The 26,229-nt window shown below is 37.9% G+C and overlaps 1 protein-coding gene across 1 annotated transcript; it reads right to left on the bottom strand.

Annotated features, from left to right (window-relative positions):
• Positions 1-1,857: 1,857 nt before the first annotated feature.
• On the bottom strand, positions 1,858-25,658 carry slc6a3 (solute carrier family 6 member 3). Its single transcript, XM_084726280.1, has 16 exons — positions 25,371-25,658; positions 24,204-24,356; positions 22,597-22,807; positions 20,847-20,978; positions 16,751-16,967; positions 14,035-14,173; positions 13,603-13,737; positions 11,648-11,751; positions 10,759-10,883; positions 9,940-10,052; positions 9,382-9,510; positions 9,034-9,133; positions 6,366-6,466; positions 4,799-4,966; positions 4,557-4,628; positions 1,858-4,352 (listed from the first exon to the last, which is right to left on the bottom strand). Exons 2-16 carry the CDS (start codon positions 24,288-24,290, stop codon positions 4,329-4,331), a joined length of 1,857 nt encoding a protein of 618 aa, XP_084582406.1. The 5' UTR covers positions 24,291-24,356; positions 25,371-25,658; the 3' UTR covers positions 1,858-4,328.
• Between the last annotated feature and the right edge of the window lie 571 nt (positions 25,659-26,229).

Here is a 26,229-nt window from a genome sequence, read left to right as displayed (position 1 = left end):
TCAAACACAAGTGCCATCATGCCAACTCTCTCAACAACAAATTTGCCCCATCTTCATTTTTTTCTTTCCTTAGCAGTACTGGGTATTTCAGATAAGGTTACTCATTTGTTGAGACAAAGACAAAAATCACCCTGTGCAGTGCACCTCTCAAAAAGAAAATTTCCATCCCCTTCCACCTGTCCTTGTGTCTCTCCTTTCAGTTTCAACAGTCAGTGGCAAGACATGAAATTATACATAATTGCTGTTGTTTATTGGATGTGATAATGGCACCTTTTAAACCCTATCCTCACATGGCCAAAATTGCTTTGCAATTGTCCTAGCTTGACAACATTTGGAAAACCACACAACTAACATCTGTCACAGCCCTATAACAGTCCATACTGCACAACAGTGAAACATATACAGCGCAAGAAGAATTGCAGATAGTTTACTGCCACATATCATCAATAGATTTAGAGCAATCTCTCATTGGGTCTCTACTATTACAAAAAAATATTTGTTCTTGAATGTAGCTTAATGTTAATGTGCCATTTTCAGCGAAAGTTGCAGTGTACAAACATTAGACTTGTTGAGTGAGTAATTTTTGGACAAAACAAATGTAATAGAGACCAGTTACAAAGTGAATATTTACATTTAAAAAACCTTTTTGTTCAGATGAACAATTAAAATTAGATATAAAACAGATATATGAATTTTTGTAGTAGTAATTCTTTCTTCTCAGCTGCAGTCTGTATTAAGCATATCAAGCAAACTTAGTCACACAGGGACAAATGGTGCAGGGATTTTGTGCTTGGTCAGGGATGAAATAGGGTGAAATGACAAAGATGACAGATTTTATTCTAAGCATTTATTTCTGTCTTTTCCTCTATAAAGGGTCCAATAAATAACCTACTGAACAAGGCTATAATTACTAGACACCCACATGCACACCAGGAGGTTAGTCTGCTCTGCCCTTAATAAATATGACTGGTTGCATTTGCAAAAGGTCAATAGTGTACAAGAAAACCCTAACTCAAGAATGATGGTCAGGCCACCAGCTGATTAGAAGAGATGTCAATATATCTAAAAGCTTTTTAGACAGTAATCATCCCTAAATGCTGTCTGCTGTGGATATTGGGTTCTCTGTGTGTGTGGATAGTATCTGAGGGAAAATGTTTTGAATCTCTGGTTACTGTAATGAACACTGCTGATACAGGGTCATGCTGACCAATCTCGAAAAAGCTCGAAACAATTAGAGGTACTCTTCAACACCTCAGTATGTCTTTGTTTCCTTATTTGTACTTTCTCTGCTTTGATGTCACATGCATATAGATCTGTTTGGAAGCTCGATAACCAATGTCTCACGTTGGAATACTGAACAAAACATTATGATGGATCATTCATTTTTATTCATTCAGTGCAGCAAAAGCATTCAAGAGGAACCCTGACACTTTTGCTACTAGTGATGATAACACTTTACGAGCACATTTCTACAACTGCAAAAGGACTGAAAGTTTTAGCATGCATTTTTACAACTTTAGTGATAATACTGAAAGTAGAATGAAGTAATGCCATCCAGTTTCACAGTAATTAAGGGGAAAAATGTGTATGTGCAAACAAGATGCCTTAGTGATCAATCGTGTAAAGTTTGAATTATGTGATCATGAAAAATGTTTTCATTCTCTTCCAAAAAGGTTAGAATGGTGATGAAAAGTACTCTGCAGAGGAAAAAACAAGTGGTAATTTTGTCAAATAACAAGGATGCAGTTTTATGTGTGTCCCTGTCTGACTTTTTATAAAACCACTGCAGTGCTAGAGAGAAAGGGATAAAAACAAAAGTGGCACAGGGCAAAGAAAGAAAAATGCAAAACGGAGATGGACATTTTAAATGTAATAATTTAATTAACTATACTTTATTTGACAGTACAAAACAAAGTCATACAGTCAGAAACACCACAAGGCACAGCACAGCAGCACAGGCATACGGTTTGGGACATAATTAACCCTTCAGTGTGTCACATGTACCACAAGGTGAATACAAGTCATCGCCAACCTGTCTGAAAAATGATATATGGTTCCTGATTAAACAGAAAGAGTTCATGAGAGGTAAAGTTTCTATGGATTTTCCATGTGATTCTCATCAAGATCCTTAAGGCTAATATGTATCAACTTCACAGTAACAAAGCAATAATATTTATATATATAATAATCTTGTTGGTCTTGTTATTCAATATCATACAGTACAATACGATACAAGCCCCTCTACATTACATTTACACAGATATACAGTATAACTTAAATTACTTCATATATTACATTACACACTATTCGTTTGCAGTTCAATAAAAAGCAGCTTTTTAAACAGTCTTGAAACACTGAATAAGATTCTGTAAACGGTAAAATTAAAGCTTTATGCTTTCTGGACAGTCATAGCTTTCAAATCACCCCCTGAAACTCTGTGGGGAAAAACACGCACACAATAACTCTTAATTTAACAAAAAATGACAAGAGAATGTGCATTGGCACTAATTTGTTAGAAAGGGGAAGAGAGATTGACCCGGTACACTGAAGTTAACAATCAAGTGGTCTATTGATTAAAAGAAAGAAAATCTCTTGGCAAAATATGCTTGTGTGAAAAAGCTATATCTGAATTTCTGAGTTCATTTTAGTCTTTGGTTGATTAGATCAGCAGTGTGGCTGATGATGATTTTATCAGTGTGCCAGTGAAAATGGATCTTTCCTAAGTCCCTTTTTGCTCTATGCTCCAATAACAGTTGACAAAGCTTGGTACCCAACAGAACCTCTTCCTTCCAGTTTCCTGTAGCCTACTTAAACATGCTAGGTTCTTCTATGTTGAAAAGAAAAGCTAATTCTGAAGATGGTTAAAAGGTGTTGCAAGGGGACCTGTTTAAGTGACATATAGGCCTATACAGTCACATCTTAAGTTAAATAATATTTGCAAAACTCTAGCTAACTATGTAGCTCATCTATATCAATCATAACTAATGCGTTTTGCTAAGTCCATGAAATAGGAAAGGAGAAAGCTGACCAAGGCTGTGCTGGTTTCAAGGTTGCTCAGCTGCTATTGGAACACAGAAAAAAAAGGGGCAGCACTTAGAAAGTGTCAATTATTTGGAAGTTGACGAGTTTAGGACAAAGTGTTTGTTCCATTATGTTAATGGTTTGTACACTTATTAGGCTGACAGGGATTTGAGGCAACTGTTTAACACTATTTAACTTGTGGAAAGGTTCAGTTTTAGTATTTTTTTTCCATTAAATATTCACCCATGTGTTGAAACGACAATTTTACAATAACCTAACACTTGATAGCACAACTGGTTAGACTGTTTTTGTTGGTCCATCCAACATAACTAAAAAGAGTAACATGGCAATATTTATTCAAAGAGTTTTAATGTATTCAACTGATGTTATTTTTAGTCTGTTGGTGTTGCAACTGTCCATTCCTATAAATGGTTTTGATGTAAATAGAAGTGGATGTTTTTTTCTCTAAGCTTGCAGGAATTGTGTGTAATAATAACAGTCATTAATATTTGAGTAAATATTATAAACAAGACCTGGACATAGACTGGAATCCAGTAAAAGCTGTGGAATTCATTACATGTCTGATTGCTAAAAGAAGTAAAGAGTTTTGATCCAGATTAAAAAAAACTACAGGTTGAAGATAACTGACAGAGAAAATATAGAATAAATACAAATAATTTAAAGGAAAAATCATACTTCCAAAAACACAAAATGAATTTTTGAAATAAACTTTTCCAGATGTTGTATGTAACTCAACATCTTTGTACATAAACAGAATACCAAATATCTTTCTTTATTCTACATCTTACCTCAAAGAAATACAATGTGATTTTATGTTTTACTCTCCTAGTATGTGTAACTATGCACCTCACATAATGAAAAGTAAACCACTGATCCTGTTCACTGCTCATCCATATGTACGCAAGCAATTCTAAGAACACACTGTAACAAGTGGAAGTGCAAAGTAAAAATAACTAACAGGCTAAGACTTGCATGGTACTCCTTCAAGAAGAGTTTTGTATTGATGGAAGAAGCCGTTGCAACACCACATCACCTGTTTGACTGAATCTCATTCACCAGTGTCAATGCACAGCTTCACACATCCACTGCTGAAATTAAAGAACACTACAATTTCTATAGGTTTTTTTGTCGGCACTTTTTAACTGCTTCCACCACCACCACCATCATCGTGATCGATTCTAATTTCTTCTTCTTAGCTCTTCAGACCTTTGCTGTGCATCCATTCATCCACCCAATGTCCACACTCTCATTCTTTCATTCTCACTCTTTCATTCTCTCTGTGTTTTTCAGACCACCAACCAGTGATGCAGCTGTGGGGAAAAATGGAATAGACATATGAAGTAAAACAGTATTATTCTTCTTATAGTCGTGATAATTGAGTAATTGAAGATCAGTAATATCATCAATATGAATATTTGTCCAAAACCTACAAAGACATGATGTTTAAGCTTTCAGCAGCAGCAAACATTTCTTATGATACAATAAAATTAAATTATAATAAAGTCAGCACTTACTGTGAACTGCCGAACTTCTCCATTGTCTACCAAATGATGCTCTGTCTCTGGGGTGATGGCATAAGCCAGTCTCTGTTTTAGGCAAAAAGGCAATTGGTAGATTTTTAAAAAGTTATAAAATATTTTAAAATTAATACTAGTGAAAGGTCTCTGTCAAGACAAAGCTTCCTGAAGATGAAAGATTATCATTTATACTAGAAATCACAATAACTCATTTCCCCTGACTCCATTTTCTGACTTACATCGCAAAACTTTCCAGGCAGCGTGCAGAGTTTGTAGATGGCGTAAAGAGGCACCATTGTCATTGAGGAAATGGCCAGACACCACCCGACCATGTTAGCCCATGGGGGAAACATGTAGGAGCCGTAGTTTGGAGGATTGAATGTGGCGAAGCTCACCACCACCATAAACTACGGAAGAAATGATTTGAATACAACAGACCTGAAAAAACATCAGTTCAAAAGACATTCACTGTTAATTTCAAGCTCTCTTACAAGACAATTAAAGCTGGGATCAGCAGTTTACTTTTGGTGTCATTGGGCAAAACTTCCATCGTAACTTTTACACATAATGTTATTCAAGTGATCTGAGAGAAACTAGATTTCTGCTCCTATTCTTGGCTCTGATTTCAGGCTGAGAAAGTTCAGCCCATGATCAGAGACTCGGGTCACTCAGTGGTCAGTAGTATAGTTGACTGTTGAGTCTCAATAAACAACCATTTTTGAACCACCAATCCAAAGAATTGGTAATTTGACAACCTAGGAATGAAATTCAACAATCAACCTTTTTCTCCAGAATTGGTTAAAGCATCTTTAATTCAGTGGTCCAGTGTAATTTTCTGATGCAGGATGGCAGCGTTGGGTTTTTCCAACTAGCAGTAAAAAATAGTGCCAATATTTCTGCCAAGCTACCTCTGGTAAATAAATTGCAAAACTAGAAGCATAAACAGCCACAAACAAGAATCTGACTGATTATAAAAGTTCATAATCTAACCTTGAAACAAAGGTTGAAGACAATTTCTTGATAATGTCTATGTGTCTTGTGTGAACAAGGAGTGTTTTCCTAAACGTATCCTTCGGCCAGTGCCAAAGATGTTCAGACATCGAGTAAGAATGACCCTTAGAATAGGTCCTCTTTTGAACCAGAGATGGAGCATTACACCACTCAAAGTTATACCTCTCAGATGACTTTGAGGAGAAGCTGTGAAGCTTGTCTGTTTAACTTTTGCAGGCATAAGCTTGGAGACATGACAGAGTAAAGTGCTTGGCAACAAGAGTTAATATACGCTTAATGTTTTTCTAAAATTTTCACAAAATCTCTACTTTTAAATCGGGTTGGTACCTTTAAGAGTATCAGAGTTCCATCAGCACTACCAAGTACATATTCCTTTGAGATCAATTGGTGCCAAATTTTGGTACATTAAGAGCAGGTTGTGTTGTGTAAGATTCTTGATGAGCCTTTTGTTAATGTGTTCAGCTTCATACTGTCTTTTCAAACACAGCAATAATACTACCTGTTTTATAAGGACACTGTGTCTGAGATTTGTCTCCAAATAGCCTGTCTACTTACACCTCGATAGTGTATGTCTCCCCTTCATTCCACTACTCTCATATATACACACATGACACACAGCCTGCCCTGAACTCCCTGTTCTCCATCCACATGCCCCGGACAAACCTGATGGAGATCTGCGCTCTTATAATTGAATACAGTTTATAGTGGTTAAAGTCAATACTTCTATCTTGTTGTCTATGTTTAACAGGTCTTGGTTTAGGCAGCGGTGTACAATGAGTCTGTGCGCAGGCTCACCAGGAGGAAGCAGGGGCTGACAAACTTCCAGCACAGCCTCCAGTATCTTCCTGGTCTCTGGCCAATCATCTCTTCAATATCATCACTGAATCGGTCCACTCCTGAAACACATGGAAATGCTTATGCTGTTGTTTGGTACATTTTCTATTTAAGAATATCAGATATTAAAAATATTATCAAAGTAGTATGGTCACTATGCATTTTAAATGCATGCAATTAAATTAAAAACTGTTAATGCAGAAACTCATGACACTATAGGTTTTATGTAAAAATATAATCAAGAATTGAACATATCAGTAACTAAAAGTCGTTCTGCAGAGCCAATTGTAATGAGCTGCGGCACCAGTTTTACCTCATCATGATTTTCTTTCTCTTATAAACCTGGCTGATCTTTTTTTTTTGTCATGCCTTTGTGCCTGGAAGGCATCTCTTACTGCAGAGGAATATATCCAGACTGACGACCAGGTATTCAGCACAGTTAAATGTGCTTATGTAGTGGACAGCAGAACGAAAGACCACAGTGACCAGGGGGTCAAGGGTTTCTGTCAGCAGTTATGAGCATGGAAAGAAAGGCCTACTGAAGCCTTAGGCTTGATTTATCTGGCTTGCCAAGGTCATGACCCACCAAAGTGGGACAATATGCTGACCCCACAGCCCGATTTCTTCACAGTCAGGTTTAGTAGACACGAGACAAGAAACTCAATACGGAAGTTCAAGTCAACCATCTTCCTCGACCTTTAGATTGTTTATATTGTATTTTGTTCCAGCTGGTGTTTTTAAAAATGGGTATGAGTTATTCACACTCCATGAAAAATCATTTTTTCTTATTTTTAGCTGGTGGTGCTCCAGGTTACATATAATCAAATTCCAAAAAAGTTAAGACCTTAAGAAACTGGCACAAGGGGAAAAGTCGGGGACATTTGTGGAATGCTAAAAACAAAAAACACCCGTTTTTTAACACTCTAAAGGTAAACAGGTTAATTGGTAATAGGTCATGGTATCATGATTGGTCACTACAAGGGCATCCTCGAAAGGCTCAGTCATTCACAAGCATGTCTATCATGAGGTCGAAAACCCAGCATTGGGCCATAACCTCTGACCCTCAGTGAGCACTGCATTAAAAACCCACATAAGTGTATAAAGGAAACTGCGTGGGCTCAGGAACACTAAAGCTCTCTCTGTAAACACAGTTTGTCACTGTATCTACAAATGCAAATTAAGACTCTACCATGTAAAGTGAAAGCCAAAAGTCAACAACATCCAGAAGCGCTGCTGACTTCTCTGGCCCCAGGCTCATCTGAAATGGACTGACGCAAAGTGGAAAAGTGTGCTCCTCTGGGCTAAAGAGGAAATGGACCATCCAGATTTACAGCATTAGTGTCATGGGTAACAGTCACATCTTTGAAAGCACCATTAATTCTGAAAGGCACATACAGGTTTTGGAGCAACATATGCTGCCATCCAGATGACATGTCTTGCTGAAATAAGCAGGGATGTCCATGCATGTTATGAAGCGCATAACATGTTGTATATCAAGCAAGAATGGGAAAGAATTTCACTTTCAAAAGTCTAACAATTATTGCATTCAGTTACCAAACAGCAATTCAGTGCTGTTAAAAGAAAAGATGATGGAAAACAGTGGTAAATGTTTCCCTGTCCCCAGCCTTTTTGAAACATTTTGCAGGCATCAAATTCAGAATGAGTGTACATTTACAAAAAACAATGAAGTTAATAAATTAAGTATCTAGTCTTTGTATTGTATTCAACTGAATACAAGTTGAAAAATGTTTGCAAATCACTGTATTCTGTTTTTATTTGTTTTACAGAACATCTCAACTCTTTTGGAATTGGGGTTATATATCTGAAGGTAAATATCCATCATAAAGCAGTTGGTCTTTAGCTATTAATTTACAAAAACAGGAAGGAAGGAAAAGCATGCCAACCTAAATAGCAAACTCTACTGTAGTTCTTTACAGAACCATAAGAGGTCACTGATAAGCACACTAGGGGTTGAAACCCTGACAGACACTATAAAGATGATATTTACTCTTATACAGCTAAAATGTCTTTTCTCATGCTGTGATAAACAATAGTTTAGAGAGATTTGGTTTGTTGCATGAACTAAACAAAAGAATGAAAAACACAAAAAAGTATAGTTTTGTAAGGTGATGGCAAAACTGTGTAAATTCAAGTGTCAATAGAATTTGGACATCTGGAGACAAATTGGCTTTGAGGTCCCCCCCACTTGCCACCCACAACAATCTACAACCCAGCTATTAGACAGCTGACTCCTGTCCATGACAAATGTGAATTGCCTGTTCCCCAGCTGCAATTTTCTTTATGTGGTGGCTCACCACTGCCGTGTGAACACAGAGGTGACACTGGCAGCGGTCAAAACTCAGGTCATTTAACTTCACTGAGCTCCTATGAGCTCCACAGCAACAGTTTATCCTTGTACCCTAACAATACATGCTGAAGAGGCCAAAACCATAAATGGGAATAGACCCTCTAGCTGCAGGATCCTTATGTCTAATAGGACTATGTTGCATTGAGGCACAGCACACCTATACCAACAGATTTCTTATCAAGCCCTTAATGTAGCATCAGCTTTGCTGACCATGAAAACATGAATCATCTGTTCCTCTTTTCTCCCGTCGTTCTTTCTCACCATAAAACCATGCAATGCCGATGGCTTCAATAAGCACTCCAAAGAGAATCGATGTCCCTGCCGCAAAGTGGTCCAGAAGAGTGAAAACATACATCCCACCCTGTAGAAATATAATCAATATATATTGAGGTTAATCATATAGGTTACTGTAGGAACAAACAAAAAGCTTAATTCTGATTATTCACATTGCATTAGGAAATATTTGTCATCCTTTCACTACTGGTTACAATCTGACTGAAATGACCAAATGTATGTATTAAATTGCTACAGTCTAAATTATGCATAGATTAATATTAACAATGACACAAAACCATCATGAAATAACAGACTGTGCGGTATAGAACTTACATTTGTAACACAGAAGAGGGATATAAGGAAGGTGGCAACAACGATTAAGAGGGTGAACAACTCTCTGTGCTTGTGGAGGAATTTAAACTCATCAATCAGCCCTGTGATCACTGATTCCATCCCGCCCATCTACGGAAGAAGAAACAAGAGTTAGAAGTGAGAATTGAGCTCGTAAGGAACTGAAGCTTTAAAACAGAACTGCAAAATGAAAATGATTTGCTCTTCATTTTCTCCACTGAATGTCTGAAATATTTGTTTTGTCAGTTGCTTGTAACATGCTTTAGGTTGCATTTCATTTGTTTGAAAGTTGCTATATAAATGAAGTTTGAGAGATTTTGCAGCAACATCACAACCTTGCTGACACAACTTGTGTCACCAGTAAGGAAATGTCTCATGTCACCTGGCTGAAATAACAGTTGTCTATGACAGTGTGTGTGTGTGTGTGTGTGTGTGTGTGTGTGTGTGTGTGTGTGTGTGTGTGTGTGTGTGTGTGTGTGTGTGTGTGGGTGTGTGTGTGTGGGTGTGTGTGTGTGGGTGGGTGGGTGGGTGCATACTCACAGCACTGTCAATGCCCAGTGTCAACAGCATGATGAAGAAGATTACCGCCCAGACTGATGACCCAGGTAATGTTGCAATGGCTTCTGGGTAAATAACAAACACCAAGCCAGCACCTAAAGAACAAGAAATTCAGGAGCAGAAAGGAAATCAAACAGCACACCACTGAAGCATTTAACATAGAAGCAGACGCAAAGACAGTCTCCAAAATAAATAAAAAGCAAAATTCATGGTTAAAGAGTAAAAGTAAAAGAATTAGATGAATAAAGCATGGCAGATTGGAGAAGACCTTATGCAACATGCTTAATTTTAATTGTCTCGTAAGCAACCCAGTTCCACAAACTGCAGTGGTGGCATTTCAATCTAGTTATCAGGTTCATTTGGGTTTTCTTCATTGATCACATCTTGACAACTCATCTTAAATATTATTGACTCTTGGAGTAATTAAGGAATCCTCATTATACTGTTTCTACTGAACAATATTTAGTGTAATTTAATTACATCTGCCATTAAATAATAGACTACTGTGGGTTACGTGACATAAATATTCTATCAATATATACCATCCACCCTCTAATTTCACCCACAACATAACTGACATGTGAGGAGAACCTACAACGGTAAATAACAAATGCGATGGGATGTAGATTGGAGGGAAATAATTTTCCTGCAACATACAGTAAGTTCTGTTTAACTTTTTTAATTATGTTGTTTATAAAAAAAAAAACAACCTTAAGCCTTAACTTGATAATCTGCCTCCAAGTATCTACACCATAAATATAAGCTTCACATCACAGACATAGACCAATAATAATACCATACCATCTCTGGCAACTTTGTCCAGGGCTACGTTGTGCTTGTAGGACATGTACCCAAGGAAGGAAAAGACCACGAAGCCGGAGAAGAAACTGGTCAGAGAGTTAATGGAGCTGGTGATGATGGCATCTCTGGATCAATAAAATCAAATAAGATAGAAAAAACAACAGTCTAGAATGAGAATATTAAAAAAAAATCATCAGTCAGTCAATCAAACAGTCAATATCAACATAATTGACCAGCAAGTCAATTTAAGTGTATGTCAGGAATGAGTCAAGACGGAGTCAATGTTTTGTAACAGTTATGTGACAGTTAAGTCATTCATAGTTGGTATAGTTTAACCTCTGTCAATTGCAACAACGATTCAGTCGAGAAAATAAATAAATAGATCACTTGGTCAGTGTTGAATGAGGACAGAACACTGGTTTGTGAAAGTGTGCAAACAGGAAATGAGGTGACCAACTTTACACATGCAATAAAATGATCCTATAGATAATTGGATAAGATTTCAAAATGCGTAATTTTTTGGCATTTTGCTGAAATGTATTTGCAGTGATTTGCTACGCTCAAGGAGGAATTCGCAGTGTGGACAGTGTCATGTGTGAGTTATGAGAGACATTAAAAAAGGCAAAAAAAAGGAGATAAAAGCCTCCTGCTGGATGCTGATGATTTTCAAAGAGTGCGACATTTTTGATTGGTGTTATGGCTGTCTGTTGCACAGCATGGTGTCAAAGACAGCGGGTTTCAAGGAGCTTCAAAGGTTATTGTAATTCACCTGCTTATGTTGCGAGTGTGTTTCTGTTTGTGTGTGTGTGTGTGTGTGTGTGTAGATGCCACTCCCGGTCCTCTGCCCGCCTCTGTGAATCCCCTCCTGCCTCTCCCTGTTTGTCATTACCTGTAGCAGTTGTTGCTGAATTTGTTGTAGCTGGAAAAGGCGATTAGCACACCAAACCCCACTCCCAGAGAGAAACAGATCTGTGTCGCTGCCTCAATCCAGACCTGGGGAGCAACAGAACAAGCACACTTGTGTGAAGCGGCAAACAAAAGGCACAGGAGAGGAAAAAAGCCATTATTAGGGATAATTGCAGGAAACTCATTCAACGGCAGTAGATGAAAGACGCTTGTGAATACGGGGGGTAATTTTGCAAATTACTGCTCCATGCATCTATCTAATCTAATTCTCCAATTGCTGCCATGCATCTCTCTATTTTACTCCTTCTTGCTTTCTCTCTCCATAACTGAGTCCTTTAGTCCTGCATGCTTCCTTATTGAGCTCGTAGTGCCTGCTATTAAGATATTGTTAGATGTGATAGTGGGTTTTTACAGATAAGGTAAATATTAGAAACAGGTCATGCTTTGAGGAAATACCTCTCTACCGATACTTAACATTGTAAAACAGCTTACAATGAGACAAGACTGGCAGTAGATATCTATCAGATGATATGCATTAATCAAATTCACAGGAATAGTTTCGCATTCAGGCTCTTATCATTCGACCGTGTAGATAAAAATGATGTGTGCTGTCTGTAGGTTTGCTGTGTGTCGCCCAAGAATACGTTTTTTCCTCTTTCTTGCCTCTGTCCCACCTTCATTTCTGTCTTTTACATTGAGTTTAACTATATTGCTTTTATACTGCTCTCATTACTTCTTTTGTATCTCCTTAGCAGTTGTACATTGTTACAATCAAGCTTTGACTGTTTACAATAAAGACTTTTTGCAATCATAATAAAAAAAAGAGTTTATCAAGAGTATATGATGATTTACACAAAACATATTAGAAAACTGACCCTCCATCTGCTATGAATAGTGATTTGTCAGTATTAACAATTTCAAAATGATCTTTTGTAAAACTGTATGCTAGGGGAGACTGGGGAGTGTTGTAACACCAGGCTGACCGTAACACTGTAAATTTTACCATTAGAAAAGAGCTGCAGTGATGTCATCAATGTAGTACCCTCCCATTTCTTTTTTGAGCTCACAGAAGTGACATGTCTCTGTGAGCAATACTGTGGATTTATTTTCAGGTAAGAAAGTAAAATTTGTCAAGCATTTGTTGTATTGTAAATACAAGGGTTTGACATAACCTGAAGAAGCAGTTTCTCTCTTTTGATTTGATGCTTTGCATTCATGCTACTGAGAAACCCACATAATAAAACAGTTAGCTATGAAATGGCTGCTTTAGGTTGGACAGATGTGACCATTAAATGAAGAGACTTCCTGCATTGTACACATGGAACACTTTCAAACTGAAGGCAAAAAGAAGTCATCAAGCCAAATCAAGTCGATTACTACAACTTCAAGAATTGGATAGTGTAATTCAGCAAATTACCTCTCAGTGTTGCATCTACCTGAGCAGTGGGGTAGGTTGTAGCAACAGAACTCTGTGCATTAACAATAATTCACATAATCTGTGATTGTGCAGTAGACATCCAATTGAGATTTAATTGTAGTCAACAAATAGGAGTACCATGTATTAAAGTTTTAGAGATCTATCACAAACAATCACTGAGTTACTGATGCACAAACAAAGTATTTCTACCATCTCCAGTCTTCCCTGTATCTTTAATTAACTTACTGTATATCCTGTATGCTAAGATATGATCAGCACATTAGCATGATATCAGCCGAATATGTTACAAAATACAAGCCACTCTTTTTCAGTTTTCTTTTTTTTTTTACACATTTTTAACAGCTAATGTTATAATGAATAAAATAAAACTAAAACTTCAAATGTCAAAGAGTGCTTTTCAGTGACAGTTATCTACCCACGCCTCCCTTTTGTTCTTCTTCTACACCCCTACCATTCTCACCTAACTTCTGTCCCCGCCCCGCTCTCATGTTGACACTCACCTTGGCGTCATAGAGTCTCAGAAAGTCCACGGAGAGGTAGGCCTTAATGCCATCGATGGCTCCAGGCAAAGTGACTCCGCGGAGCAGCAGCACAGTCAAGACCACATAGGGCATCGTGGCTGTGATCCACACAACCTGAAAGGGTCGCACAAGGTACACACACGGAGACAAATGGATAAACACATAGAGAATACCCAGACATTTACACAGGGAAAGAAGGCCACACACATGCATGCGTGCAAGAGAGTGAAAATGCACCTTTATATACACACAAACAGTGATTAGTGGATTTAAATTTAAATGGAAGGCACAGCGTTTCCTTAAAGTAATTCAGTAGCTTAAATGGAGAGACCACTCAAAGATTCTTGGTTAGGAGTTATAGTACTTGTGTGGTTTTCAAATTCAGAAACATGGCCATGTGTCATTTTGTACCTTCCCAGAGGTCTTGACTCCCTTCCAGAGACTGAAGTAGAGCAGAACAATCACTACAGCTAGACAGGAAGTCAACTGCCAGCGTGGACGGCCCAGATCATCAATACCATTACTGTCCTGGATGTGGAGCACCCCTCGTCTAAGGAAAGAGAACATTCGAGTAAGAACTATGACCAGTCCTGAGTTACCATGTATAGTGTAAAGTTTTGTGTTTTGCACATTTTCGCCAACAAAAAAAAACTCTCGCAGATGCCTGAGGGGAGCAACTGAGGAATATAGTGAGCACTTTACCAAATCCAAGAGAAGCAGTTTAAGAAAGAGTTAGCAAAACCTCTAATCACATAATCTGTTGTTGAAACTAATGTCCTCAGTAGGACTGTGCTTAACAAGCACCACAGCTACAGATAGTGCAGATAGATATGTTTTTCAGCCACAGTTATACAAGAAATGCACAGGTTAAAGCAGTACCTCTGTGTTTTGACAGCAGACCATCCACTTTTTTTAGTGACTGTAATTGCAAGCAAGTACACACAACCTCCAGGACCCTTTGACATAGTGACCAAACCAGAGACAAAGGTGCAGTTATGGTGTAACTACACCTGAGAGTCCTGAAGAGCTGCGCTTAGAGCTCACCTTGCCAGGAGACATTTAGGTTACCCTGAATTAACGGATTCTGCTGGATTTTTCTTCCAACGTGTGGAAAGCAGCAAACGGAACGGCGCAGCTGTCAGTGCTATTGTCTGACACAGCTGTCATTTTCACACCCAATGCCCGCATTGTGTAGGTTGCAAATATACTCGCACCATTCTGTGGGTCCAGGAGCCACTTAAAATGTGCACTCGCATTTGTGCGCATTGTTTGCACATTGCTATCTTTAAGTTGCAGAAAGCAATTGCACCATTGAAGAACAACAAAAAAAGTCAATGGTGCAGTATTTTCCTGTTGGGCGCATTCAGATTTAGATACTAAGGAACTAAATACAACCCCTTTGCACTTTGCAGCTTACTTTGCACCCAGATTTTGAGGCATTTAAATAGCAAAGAGGCCGACAGGCCCCAAGTGCACCTGCACCATGCACTTTGGACTATGTGCTATAGATCATCTAAATAGGGTCCTAGATGTGCTAATACTGGCTATGTTCTAGCAAATGACCATGCAGAGAGTACGCTGCAGCCCACCTGAATGCCATTATTATTCACAACATCAGTCGAGCTATACACCTGGATCTGGATCTTGATGTCCTTCATAAAATTGGCTTAACAATCAACACCTGGCCTTGCTGGAAGCTACCTGTGTGTCATCACTGACAAGGGGGATGTAAGACTCCAGGAAATCTATCCAGATAGATGCTACATAAAGTGTTGGTACATCTGTTGCTAAATTTTGCATTTTAGTAAATTAAAAGGTCTCAAAGATTACAACAGTCTACCAACACAGGAAGTCTGTACTGGCACTGAGAGGTAACGGATTTAAAAGTGTACTTTTTATTGCATTCTGTAAAGTTGAACTGCATATGTGTCACCTGAAAGATTATAATATCACTGAACATTGTTGATGCCTTGATTCAGATCATTTCAGAGACAGCCTAACAGATGAGACTGAATAAGATCAGCCAGTGTTCAACTGATGTGGTCAAATTGTCTGCAGGTGGTTCTGTGTGAATAGCACACTGCCATTTCAACGAACATGGATGAAATGCCACAACTGTCACAACAGAACAACCCCTCAGTTGCTGAAATAGGAGACACCTGTTCAGCTTCACAGAGAGGAAGGCAACACAAGTTAAATACAGTCAGACTCAGATGTTCATTTTTGAATATTTGATAATTTCTTTAATTATTCATAATTAGATGTTCCAAAGACATGACTAAATCTAGAAAAAGGATGATCATAATTAGAGTAACTTCAATTATTCTTTTGAGGAAAACTTAGCACACTTAACATGGAGTTACCGCTTTGCATCAAACTTTTTTTTGGTGCACTTCCTGGAATGAAAATATGTGCAGTAGACCAGCAGTTCCAGTGTTCAGTGAGGTAAGTTACTGGTTGAGTGAAAGAGAGTGATATTTTTCTTATATAGCGTAGTTATGAACTGCCATTGATTTTTTTTAGGTGTGCCTTTTGTAAGTGGCTTAAATACATTTTGCTGCTGACCCTGTTCACAATATAATACTGTCTAACTTCTCTGCTGGTATCCTGACTGCTATCTTCTGTAGGTAACACACTGATGATCTATATGTACCTCATGCAGCCCCGCTTCAAATGATCTGAACTATCCCTTTAACTTCAGTGATTCTGAAATTTAGCCCTAGATTCAAAGACCTCAGCCGAGTATAGACCATTTATAACAGAAAATTTCAGGGTTTTTTTTTCTTAAAAGCATTAACATACAGTTTTGGTTCACTTGATTTTTGGATAGAATATTGTGATATCAATATAATTTACAGACAGATTTTCTATAGTTGTAGAACCATCATGGCAGTTTCTTAACTTTCTCTTTTTCAATACTCCACCTTGACTCATATGATCTATTACAGTTAGATTAAGATGTCATAAATATTTGTCAGGTATGTCATAATCAAACTTGTATAAGAACATGGTGAGACTTCAAGCTAACAATAAGAATTAGGTAGTAAGAACTAAACTTAGTAAGAACTAACTGTATCAAACAAATTAATAATAGATAGACATTTGAGCTTTTGTTCAGGCAACTTACTCAAAGTACTCCTGAGCAGGGGTAGCCTTGTAAATGTCACTAACTGAGCTGTTGTCCGCCCAGTCAGAGCAGTTAGGACTGTTCCAAGTGTTGTTGCAGTGGACCCACGGTAGCTCGCCAGTGAACGAGGAGAAGAGGTAGAACAGCGCCCAGGAGATGATGACATTATAGTAGAAACCAACATAGAGGGAAATGAGGATCACTGTAAAGCCGACACCTGTTAGAGGGACACAAGGGATTAATACTTACAGGCATTAAAGACAGAGATAAAAAGAGGAAACTAACAGATACCTCAGTGGAATCTAACGTCCCACATCTCCAGTAACCCTTTGTTGTGCCTGAATTACAGAGCACTGCCTTTTGTGGCTTATTTCATGGCTGCAAAGATGTCCAGTGGTGGAAAGTTACTCATCTACTGTACTGTGCAATTTTGAGGTACTTGTACTTTACTCCAGGATTTCCATTTTCTTCTCTTTTATCTTTGTATTCATTTCAGAGGAGACATACAGCTATAGTTACAAGTTATTTTTCAGGGTAAGATTCTCCATAAATAAACTGTGACTAGTTTCTAAAATAAAATTCATTGTTAAAGAACTGTTTTGGCTAATAAAAGTTTGAAGAAACAAAAGCACTGTGTAGTTGGTTGGAGTGACATCTGAAACAAGACGAGGGGTCTCAAAGAGAGGGTGGCCCTGGTGGCCGGGGGGGTGAAGGTGATGATCAAAACTGCAACATCACCAGTTCATGTCTGGCCAGTGACCTTTGTTTCATGTTATTCAACAACCTTTTTTTCTGTGTTTTATCATTTTCCTACGATCAGCTATCAAATAAAGTCATGAAAAGATCCCAGAACACATATAATTATTGATTTGGCAGATGGTTGCATTTAAATGAATTCATGGGGTCTAAATGGATAAAATTCTCCAGTATTTCACTGGAAAGGAAATTTTTTTTTAAAAGCCCAAAATATAAATTCAAATTGTAACAATCCTTCAATTCCTGTAACTGCTGCCTGCATACAATTCATCAGTAACATCAATAATTTAATATTTAACCAGAAATGAGGGCCTGATTTATTTAATCAATAAAACAGGCTCTGCTTTCTTCACAACTAGTATCTTCACTTTTGATATTTTAAGGACATTTACCTGATAACACTTATGTACTTTACAGGACTTCTACATTCAATGGAGTACTTATATATTGTTATATTGGCCATACCCATGAAGATGTCTAATTGCGAGGATGCACAAAAACCACAATAAAAAACAAAACAAATTAGTATTGTGTGGCGTATCAAAGATATATTGTATCAGTGTATATGTTCACCAATATAAATACTTTTCTTACAAAACATATAATGCAAAAACAATGCTTGGAAAGATTTAGCGTTGGGGGGGGGGGGGGGGGGGCATTTGTGAGGAAGTGAATGTTCGCTTATCAGGAAATTGTTTATTGTCTCGCTCAAAGAACCAAAACTTGGATGGTGAGCACAGAATCAAGTTTTCATGCTTTCATGCAGGCTGTACACAGGTATCATGAACCATACAGAACCAAATGATATTCAAACCCTTGACAGTGGAAATCCTAATCTCAGCCATTTAAGTGCTCTTCTTTGTCTTTAAATTTCAGTAATGTTTAAAAGTTCATCAAGTTATTTTTTGGTATTTGGTCACATAGAACGACTGTAAATCAGTGGACAAAGTAATATCCATACATGGTTCAAAGTCAGGCATTATTGTATTGACAACATTCTGACAGATTACACCACCAGAAAGCAAAATCTCTTTCTCAGTAGGAGCACAGTGGCCTTCGATACATGCCTGCAGTCCCACAGACAGCACCACAACTTCTAAAGATCACCTCTTCATGCCTGAATTATCAACACATCTACCCTTTCTATAAATCTAAGACAGTCCCCACTCTTCTGAGGCTGAATTTAATTGGTAACCTTTGCTAAGAGGCATGACCACAACTGTGCCTTATTGATTTCTTTGTAATGTGGATGTGATATTTGTCCAGGGAGCGATGCCTCTTATTAGCGCCACATGCGGCCATGCTATCTCTCTGTCTCTCCCCGTCTCTCTTTCTCAGCCGTCCTTCTTCAAATGCATTGATCCTGAGAGGAAACCAGCTTGTTGATCAGAATAATTACTGTCAATATGGGCATGTGTATGTGTGTGTTTGAATAATTACTGTTATCCCCCCGCTGAGAGGCAGAAGGAGAGTGAAGCGTGTGATTAGGACGTCAGCCTACTCAGTGTGGTCCCTGAAAGACGGCGCATGTTCACACACAGGAGGCACACGCTCAGCGACACACACTAACACATACACACATGCAGAGACACATGAAGTATGTACACAATGTGGGCCACCTTCAATCCAAGACATGATGCAACAAAAGACAGATTTATGGCATCACACTGCGAAGCAACAAATGACCTGCTGGTAATAATAATGTATGTGGTTGTATTTTTGTTGAATTTTTTGGTTGCATTTTTTGATTCATAGTGAGGTGTTTAATACACTGTAAAAAAGTTGAGAAAAAACTATTTCAAGGCAAATGCTTTCAGAAGATTTTTTTTAATCAAACTTGAACTGTTAAGTTTTAAAATAAAATAAGCAAAGTTTTGCCGACCTATAGTCTTTTATCGAGATAATTTATTTTTCTTTAGATAACTTCTCTTAAACAATGAGTTGTAGAAACCCCAAAAAATGTATTTCAAAAGTTGTTCACAGTGAGTTGTGAACCTGATTTCTCATTATTTGGGTGCTTGGAAAAATTAAATGGCTGAAACAGAAAATACCAAATTAATTATTATTTACATCACTTTACTTCATTTGTTTGACATTTTCTTTGATTATTTCAAAAAGGTGCAGTTCCTCTTAAATCTATACACTGTAGAAATGAAAAAGCTGACAAAACTCAAAATATCAAGGTAACTCACTTTAGAGTTGATTTTGTGAGTTTTGAGCTCAACTCAAGCTCTAAAGTTTTGAAAAAGTTTTAAGAACTAATAATGTCTTGTTGACACAATTTACTTTTCTCCTTTAGATAAATTTGAATCTTTGAGTTTTAGAAACCCCAAAAAAGTTGCATTTCAAAAAATGTTGTATGAATCCATTGAAGTAAAGTGAATAATAGTTAATAATTAAATAATTTTCATTGCAGTCATTTAATCTTCAAGCCCCCAAGTAATGATAAATCGGGTTCACAGCTAATTGTGAACAAATTTTGAAATATAAATTTTTGTGTATCTCGAACTCAAGTTTATCTAAAGAAGAAAAGTTAATTATCTCAACAAAATATTATTAGTTGGTCAAACTAAAGAAACCTGAGAGTTGACAACTCAAATATCTAGAGAAATAACTTGCCTTGGAATTTGTTTGTTTTGTCAACATTTTTGTTTTTACAGTGTATGGATTTAAATGGAACAATAACTTTTTAAATAATAAAAGAAAATTTCAAACAAACTGATATCAGAGCAGGACATACAGTACACAGACAGAGATGGAAAAATACACACAAGTCACAATTTGTAAGCAGCTTAAAAAGTTGAGTCAAGGAAAGTGTATTATTATATTTTCAACCAATGACTTTGTTCAGAAACCTGAATTGGTCTTTGCGTTTGTTTCTCCATTAGTGCACATTTGGATGACATTCTCCTGAACTGCGCTTTGCTTATCGATGTGTTGAAAAGTACCCAGAGAGAGTGTCAGCCAGTGGGCAATCAGGACAAGAGTCTAAAAGCCCAATTTTCATTTGCTTTCCATCTGAGTGCCAACAGAACCTGACGTTGTGGGGAGGATAAACAATGCCTGTCGCTGCTCGGCGCAGAGACAAGCAGACAAAAGAGACTGGCATGTGGACAGACAGGCATGTGGGTAGACAAGCAGACAGAAAGACATGTAGATGTTAGAGGATCTATCAGACAGACAGGCATGTAGGCAGATGGACATACCACGACAGACAGATTTGATATCCATGAACATGCAGGTGTCAAGAAAGGGTAATTTGCATGTCACCAGCGTGGGCATGTGTCTTTCTGTCTGTCTTTATATCTGAATATGTGTCCTATGATGTGTCGCTGCCTACCTTTAAATATGGGACAGATCTTCCAGACCCCTGCTGCACCCTCTCTGTTATACTGTCCCAGAGCCAGCTCCATGTAGAACAGAGGCATGCCCGCTATCACCATGAAGAACAGGTATGGCACCAGGAATGCACCTGCACACACAGACACAGGTAAAAAAAAAACACAAAAAAACACTTCATTTCTAGATGGAAGGTTGCATTCTGCATTCTAAACTGTTATATATATACACTTCAGGAGAAAATAAAAGTTTACCATATCAGTTATAAAGTTGATGAATATTGATTGATTGAAGATGCAATTTCAAGTCAGAAATTTTATGTAATTTTTGAGCATAATTATGCTAACTTAACCTACAACAAAGGAATGACTGACATAAGAATGAGATTCACTGTCCATCAGTTGATGCTTCAACCCACCAAATGCAAATCATTACATGCCATGATTGATGCAGAGAGCCCCCTGAGGACAAACTCCAGGCAGACGGGTGGCAGCTGTGCCTACACCTTTCATTGCGTTTTGTTCTTTGTACTTCATCTGCGAAACTTTTCAGCTCATTTTTAAAATAGCCACGACAGCCTGCACAAGGCTTATAGATGTGATTTGAGTCAGTGGCTGACTCAGGTTGTCTGAGGGCAGGGGTGAATAAACTAAAAAGAGCACCACCTGTATGCAGCGGGGCACAAGTGTGGCGAAAGTTTTGATGCATTTATGGTGAAACTGTTCCAATTCCTTGTTTAGATTAAAATGGTTTCATATGTGACCTAAAGTATGATAGCTACTACACCTCTGTAATAAAAATACACAGGGAATTATTTAACAATTTGGAGGCATTAGGGACCAAATAATTTTCAAGCATGCAGCAGTCTATATTGCACTCAATTGTGGGCACCGTAGATGAGACATTACTGTGTTTTGTCAATTGGAAAGGCACCCTAGAGGTAGAGACCACTTTATCATGTTTTATCCACTGGAAGGGCACTTTATCATGCTTTCTCTATCACAGGGACATAAAAGAGTGCACTTTTTTAATATTATTTTCAATAATGGGGTTACTGGTGGGCACTTGGCACCACAATGTCCCTGGTTTGCATCTGTCTAGGATCTTTTGTTGCATATCATTCTCCATCTCTCCCTCCCCTAATTTTCTGTCATTTCTTTTCTTTCAGCTAAGGCATACAACACCCTAAAACATCATTTTAAAAAATAACTTTGCCCTAAATATAGTTATGCCAACATGTAGGATTTGGGGACATATATAGTCAGCCTTGACCACGGCTACAGTATCATTTATAGCTCTAAAACATAATGAGAGCTCCATGTTAAACAGCCGTAATTAGTGGCAGTGATTGTTAGAGCTAATCTATTCCAAGCAGCTGTGGTGGTTTTTCCCCTATTTTGATCTTTGTAAAGGGTTGAAAAAAAATCTCAAACAACAACCAGCGAGCACAAGGAGCTCGAACACACATAATATCATGCACACACACGCACAACTGCATAAATGTGCAAATACTCTGCACACATATGTGCGTATAGTACATGCAGGTGAAAATACATAAAATGCAAGCGGTGTGAATTAATTCCACCTTCTCTTTTCTTCCTACATTTAATTTGTTTCCTTTTCCATGCACAAACACTCCTACATCAACCCTTAAATTCCTTAATTCACATACACAACATACCATATCACCCTTTACTCCATTACTCCATCTCTATCCACACTTCCTCCCCTCACTCCTTTATTCATCTCACCTCCTCCATTCTTATAGCACAGGTAGGGGAATCTCCAGACATTGGCAAGGTCCACAGCAAATCCGATCACAGACAGAAGGAAGTCGATTTTCTTCCCCCATGTCTCCCTCTCCTCCTCCCCGCTGGGGTTGGTCTGAGTCGGGGTTGGAGCCACTAAGGTGGTTGAGGTGAACTGAACCCCATTCTGCTCCTTCACCAGGATCAGCTCCACCTAAAGTGATAGCATACAATCAATAATCAATCAGATGCAATAGGTGCTGAAAACATACTAGGATACACTATGACTGTATTCATCTCCTAAAGGTTGGACAATAACAGTTAGTCACATTAAAGGCATAGTTCAGATTTTTGAAGTGGGGTTGTATGAGGTTCTCATCAAAAGTCAGTGTTTTACCAACAGTAGATGTTGGTCGGCATGACCCTAGTTTGGAGGCAGAGAGGAGTACAAGAGAAGTAAGCGATTGCAAAAGCAAACTGCCGTTGTAAAAGCAAAGTATCACTCTCTCAAAACCAACCAGACTCCATGGACAAAATCAGGAATTCTACCTTGCAGAACAAGAGAGTTAGTGGTCTACTGCTGCCTCATATTTGTTAGCTTGTTAGTGTTATTGTGTGACTTTTGTGTTTTAATAGGTTAGTTTGGACTGACTGAAGTCACACATTAACATATACAGGCTACAGATCAAGGCAACAGTAGACTTGTAACGCTGTGTTCTGTGAAATAAAATTACTGATTTTGCCTTGGTTTGTAGAGACTAATATTTGACTTGTATAATGGTGGTTTCATATCTAGAAAAGCTGACTGAAGTAATGAAAAATATCCAAATTATGGCATACACTTAAACTGATGTTGATTTTCTTGCTAAGCCTTTTTAAGGAGGCTAAAATATGTTTTTTTTTCACTGACCCTGTCCACGGCAGTTCATTACTTAGCTTCCTCCAAAGGGACTACTCTCTGTTCCAAAGTGGGGTCATACTTACCACCATCCACTGTAGGTAATACTATAATACTGACTATTAATAAGTACTTCATACAACCCCACATCAAGTCATCTGAACTATCTCTTTAACTCACATATACTATGTATTTACTCTGTACAATCTTGCACATACAGTAGCTAGATATAAAGAAAGGCAGATTAAGTAGATAAGATGGAAAGACAGACAAATTGAGCAAATAGATCACACTTACATACATGTATGTGATTTAATGACTGAACACATGGTGAATAGTCTCTTTTAGTCACCAAAGTCTCATCCTCGTGTTATTATTCTCTCACTTCCCACACATGACAGACAGTGACAATCGGCTTCATTTCATCAGTGCTTCATAGGCTCACCGAGACTTTATATCTTGTTTGAGTAATCGAGCAAATTATAAATGTTACAAATTATGGACATTTTAACTTCCAGAAAATGTGGTACCATACGATTGTTTTTCCCACCCAAAGCTTTTATGTGTTCATAAATTGAGTCGGACAGACCGAGTGAGAGAGAAGTGCACTTAATTACGACACTTGCACCCTGCAGTGATTCAATTAGGTTTTCTTAATCAGACTGAACGGCGTGCCATTAATCCACTGCAATTGTGTCAGATATGCACTGACCTCTTTGGGACCCATGGTGTTGGAGGTGGGTTTTTCTGGAGCTACAACTGAGGACATCAGGCCGACAGGGGCTCTCTCCGTCAGCATGGAGGGACGCACAGCCTTTGGATTGAAATGCCGGTGGTAGTGGAAGAGGAGGGAAGGCAGGTGCAGCTGAAGAGCACAGAGTGAGAAAAACACATGATGGAACTTTATTATTCACTTTTAGAGAAACTGGGTTATAATTGGAGACATAACCAGGCATAACAGAAATTTAAAACAACAGGAGAAAAAAATCTGCAAAATAAGACTGTAAAAAACAAACAAAAAACATTTTAAACACTGAAGAAATGCAATATAACAACTTATGGTGTTTTACAAAAGTGCTGATGATTTTTTTCAACATGTTAAGCAGAGTGTGTCAAAGGGAAATACATGAAAAGTATATGTTGTTTCAAATAGTTCATTTCAAGATTTAGAGTTGTTTCATACAACACAGAAAGTGCAGGAGGAGAGAGGAGAAAAGCATCAGAGAGCTCAGGGATCCGGGCTGAGGGCAACAAGAGGGTGTGGGGCCATCACAGCGTGCTCATTTTATTTCACACTTGTTGATCGCCATTTTGCTCACACACTTGGCCCAGTGTCTACTAACCCTGCCTCACCACAACATGCTGCCCAGCACGTTTAGCTCAGATTTCCATTTAGAACTTTTCACTGAAATGATCTTTCTTAGAACAAGAAGCAATATAGAGCCTAGTTTTGTTTTTTTTTATACAAGAAATTCATCGTAAAAATCTATTTTTCATTTCACTAACAAAAAAAAAATGTTTTGTAATGTTTGTTTGTTTATTTTTTTGGCACAAAAACAGAACTGTTGTTTCTTTTTTTCTTTTTTTTTAGACTGTCTAAAATTTTACACTGGATATCCATCTGTTCTTGTAAGAATCAAGTGAACATTTTCAACATTGAACACTTGTAACAACCCCATCTCTAAAGCTATCATATTATCAATTAAATTCCACTAAATAGCTAAAAATGTTTTACAATTCAATCATTCCCTACCCCATAACACAACAGTTGACACAGATTACAGCCAAATTCAGTTGTATTATTACAAAGGAGATTAGTCTTCAAATGTGCAACGTGTTTGAAATAAAAAAAACATTTTCTTGGAAATAAAGCACTCACCTTTGAGAAATGACAGGTGATAGCTCCTTCAGTTGTCAGTTTAATTCCAGTTGTACTGATGTTCTTCAGTGCGCTGCAAACTGATGCTGACCATATTTACGCAGACCGTCCTTGGTAAGTTTGATTCAGATTGAAGCAAAAAATGTTTAAAGAAACAGAAAGAGTAAAATAGTAAGAGATAAGATGAGGATAAAGACAGAAAAGAGTGATAGTAACTGGTAATCTATGAGTTGAGGAAAGTCCTCCCACCCTCTTTGGGTCCAGGGACAGACACACAGAGCCCAGAGCACCCTGTGGTCTGGTATGGAGATGTGTCTGCGATACCACTCTTGTATGAGAAACAATCAACAACACCCCCCATCGCTGTCACTCTCCTCCCTCTCTCCTCACCCGAGCTTCATCTGTTCCTCCTCCCCCCCGTTCCATCATCGCATATTCCTGGATGACTTCTTCTCTATCAATGTAAATCTGTGAAGTAACCACAAAAACTAAAATATTTCAATATGTACACACAGATAAAATCAGACTCCTTCTTTGTAATATTTGAAATGTTCATAAATAAACAGTGTATGTTATCTTGTTTTCCCCCTTAATCCTAATCTTTTTAAAATTCTAATCCCAAAACGAAAAGACTTCAATTTTAACTCTGATTTTATGAAAATTTGTCTAAAACAAAAGGACAAATCAGGTAGTGTTCCTGGAAAATAACATTTGTTTCTGGATTTTGATTCAGACTTGTATAAAATTTAATTGCATGCAAAAAAAAAATTATTGATATCTTATAGATTTGAGTGGAAATAATTCTTAATTCTGTATACATTTTACACTTAATCCTGTGGGTGGTACAATGATGTGGCTA

The sequence above is a fragment of the Lutjanus erythropterus genome, chromosome 9 (genome assembly GCF_056507025.1).
Source record: "Lutjanus erythropterus isolate fLutEry1 chromosome 9, fLutEry1.hap2, whole genome shotgun sequence".
Lineage (NCBI taxonomy): Eukaryota > Metazoa > Chordata > Actinopteri > Lutjaniformes > Lutjanidae > Lutjanus > Lutjanus erythropterus.
Note: the sequence above shows the minus strand (reverse complement) of the source record. Positions and strands in the feature narration are given on the sequence as shown.

Excerpts from the sequence above, each read along its gene's own strand:
- slc6a3 (XM_084726280.1), bottom strand. The coding sequence starts at position 24,290 with ATGCTGACGGAGAGAGCCCCTGTCGGCCTGATGTCCTCAGTTGTAGCT. Across the intron at positions 10,053-10,758 it reads GGACAAAGTTGCCAGAGATG|GTGCTGGCTTGGTGTTTGTT; the intron begins GTATGGTATTAT and ends CTTGTTCTTTAG. Across the intron at positions 9,134-9,381 it reads CCCTCTTCTGTGTTACAAAT|GGTGGGATGTATGTTTTCAC; the intron begins GTAAGTTCTATA and ends ATATTTCTACAG.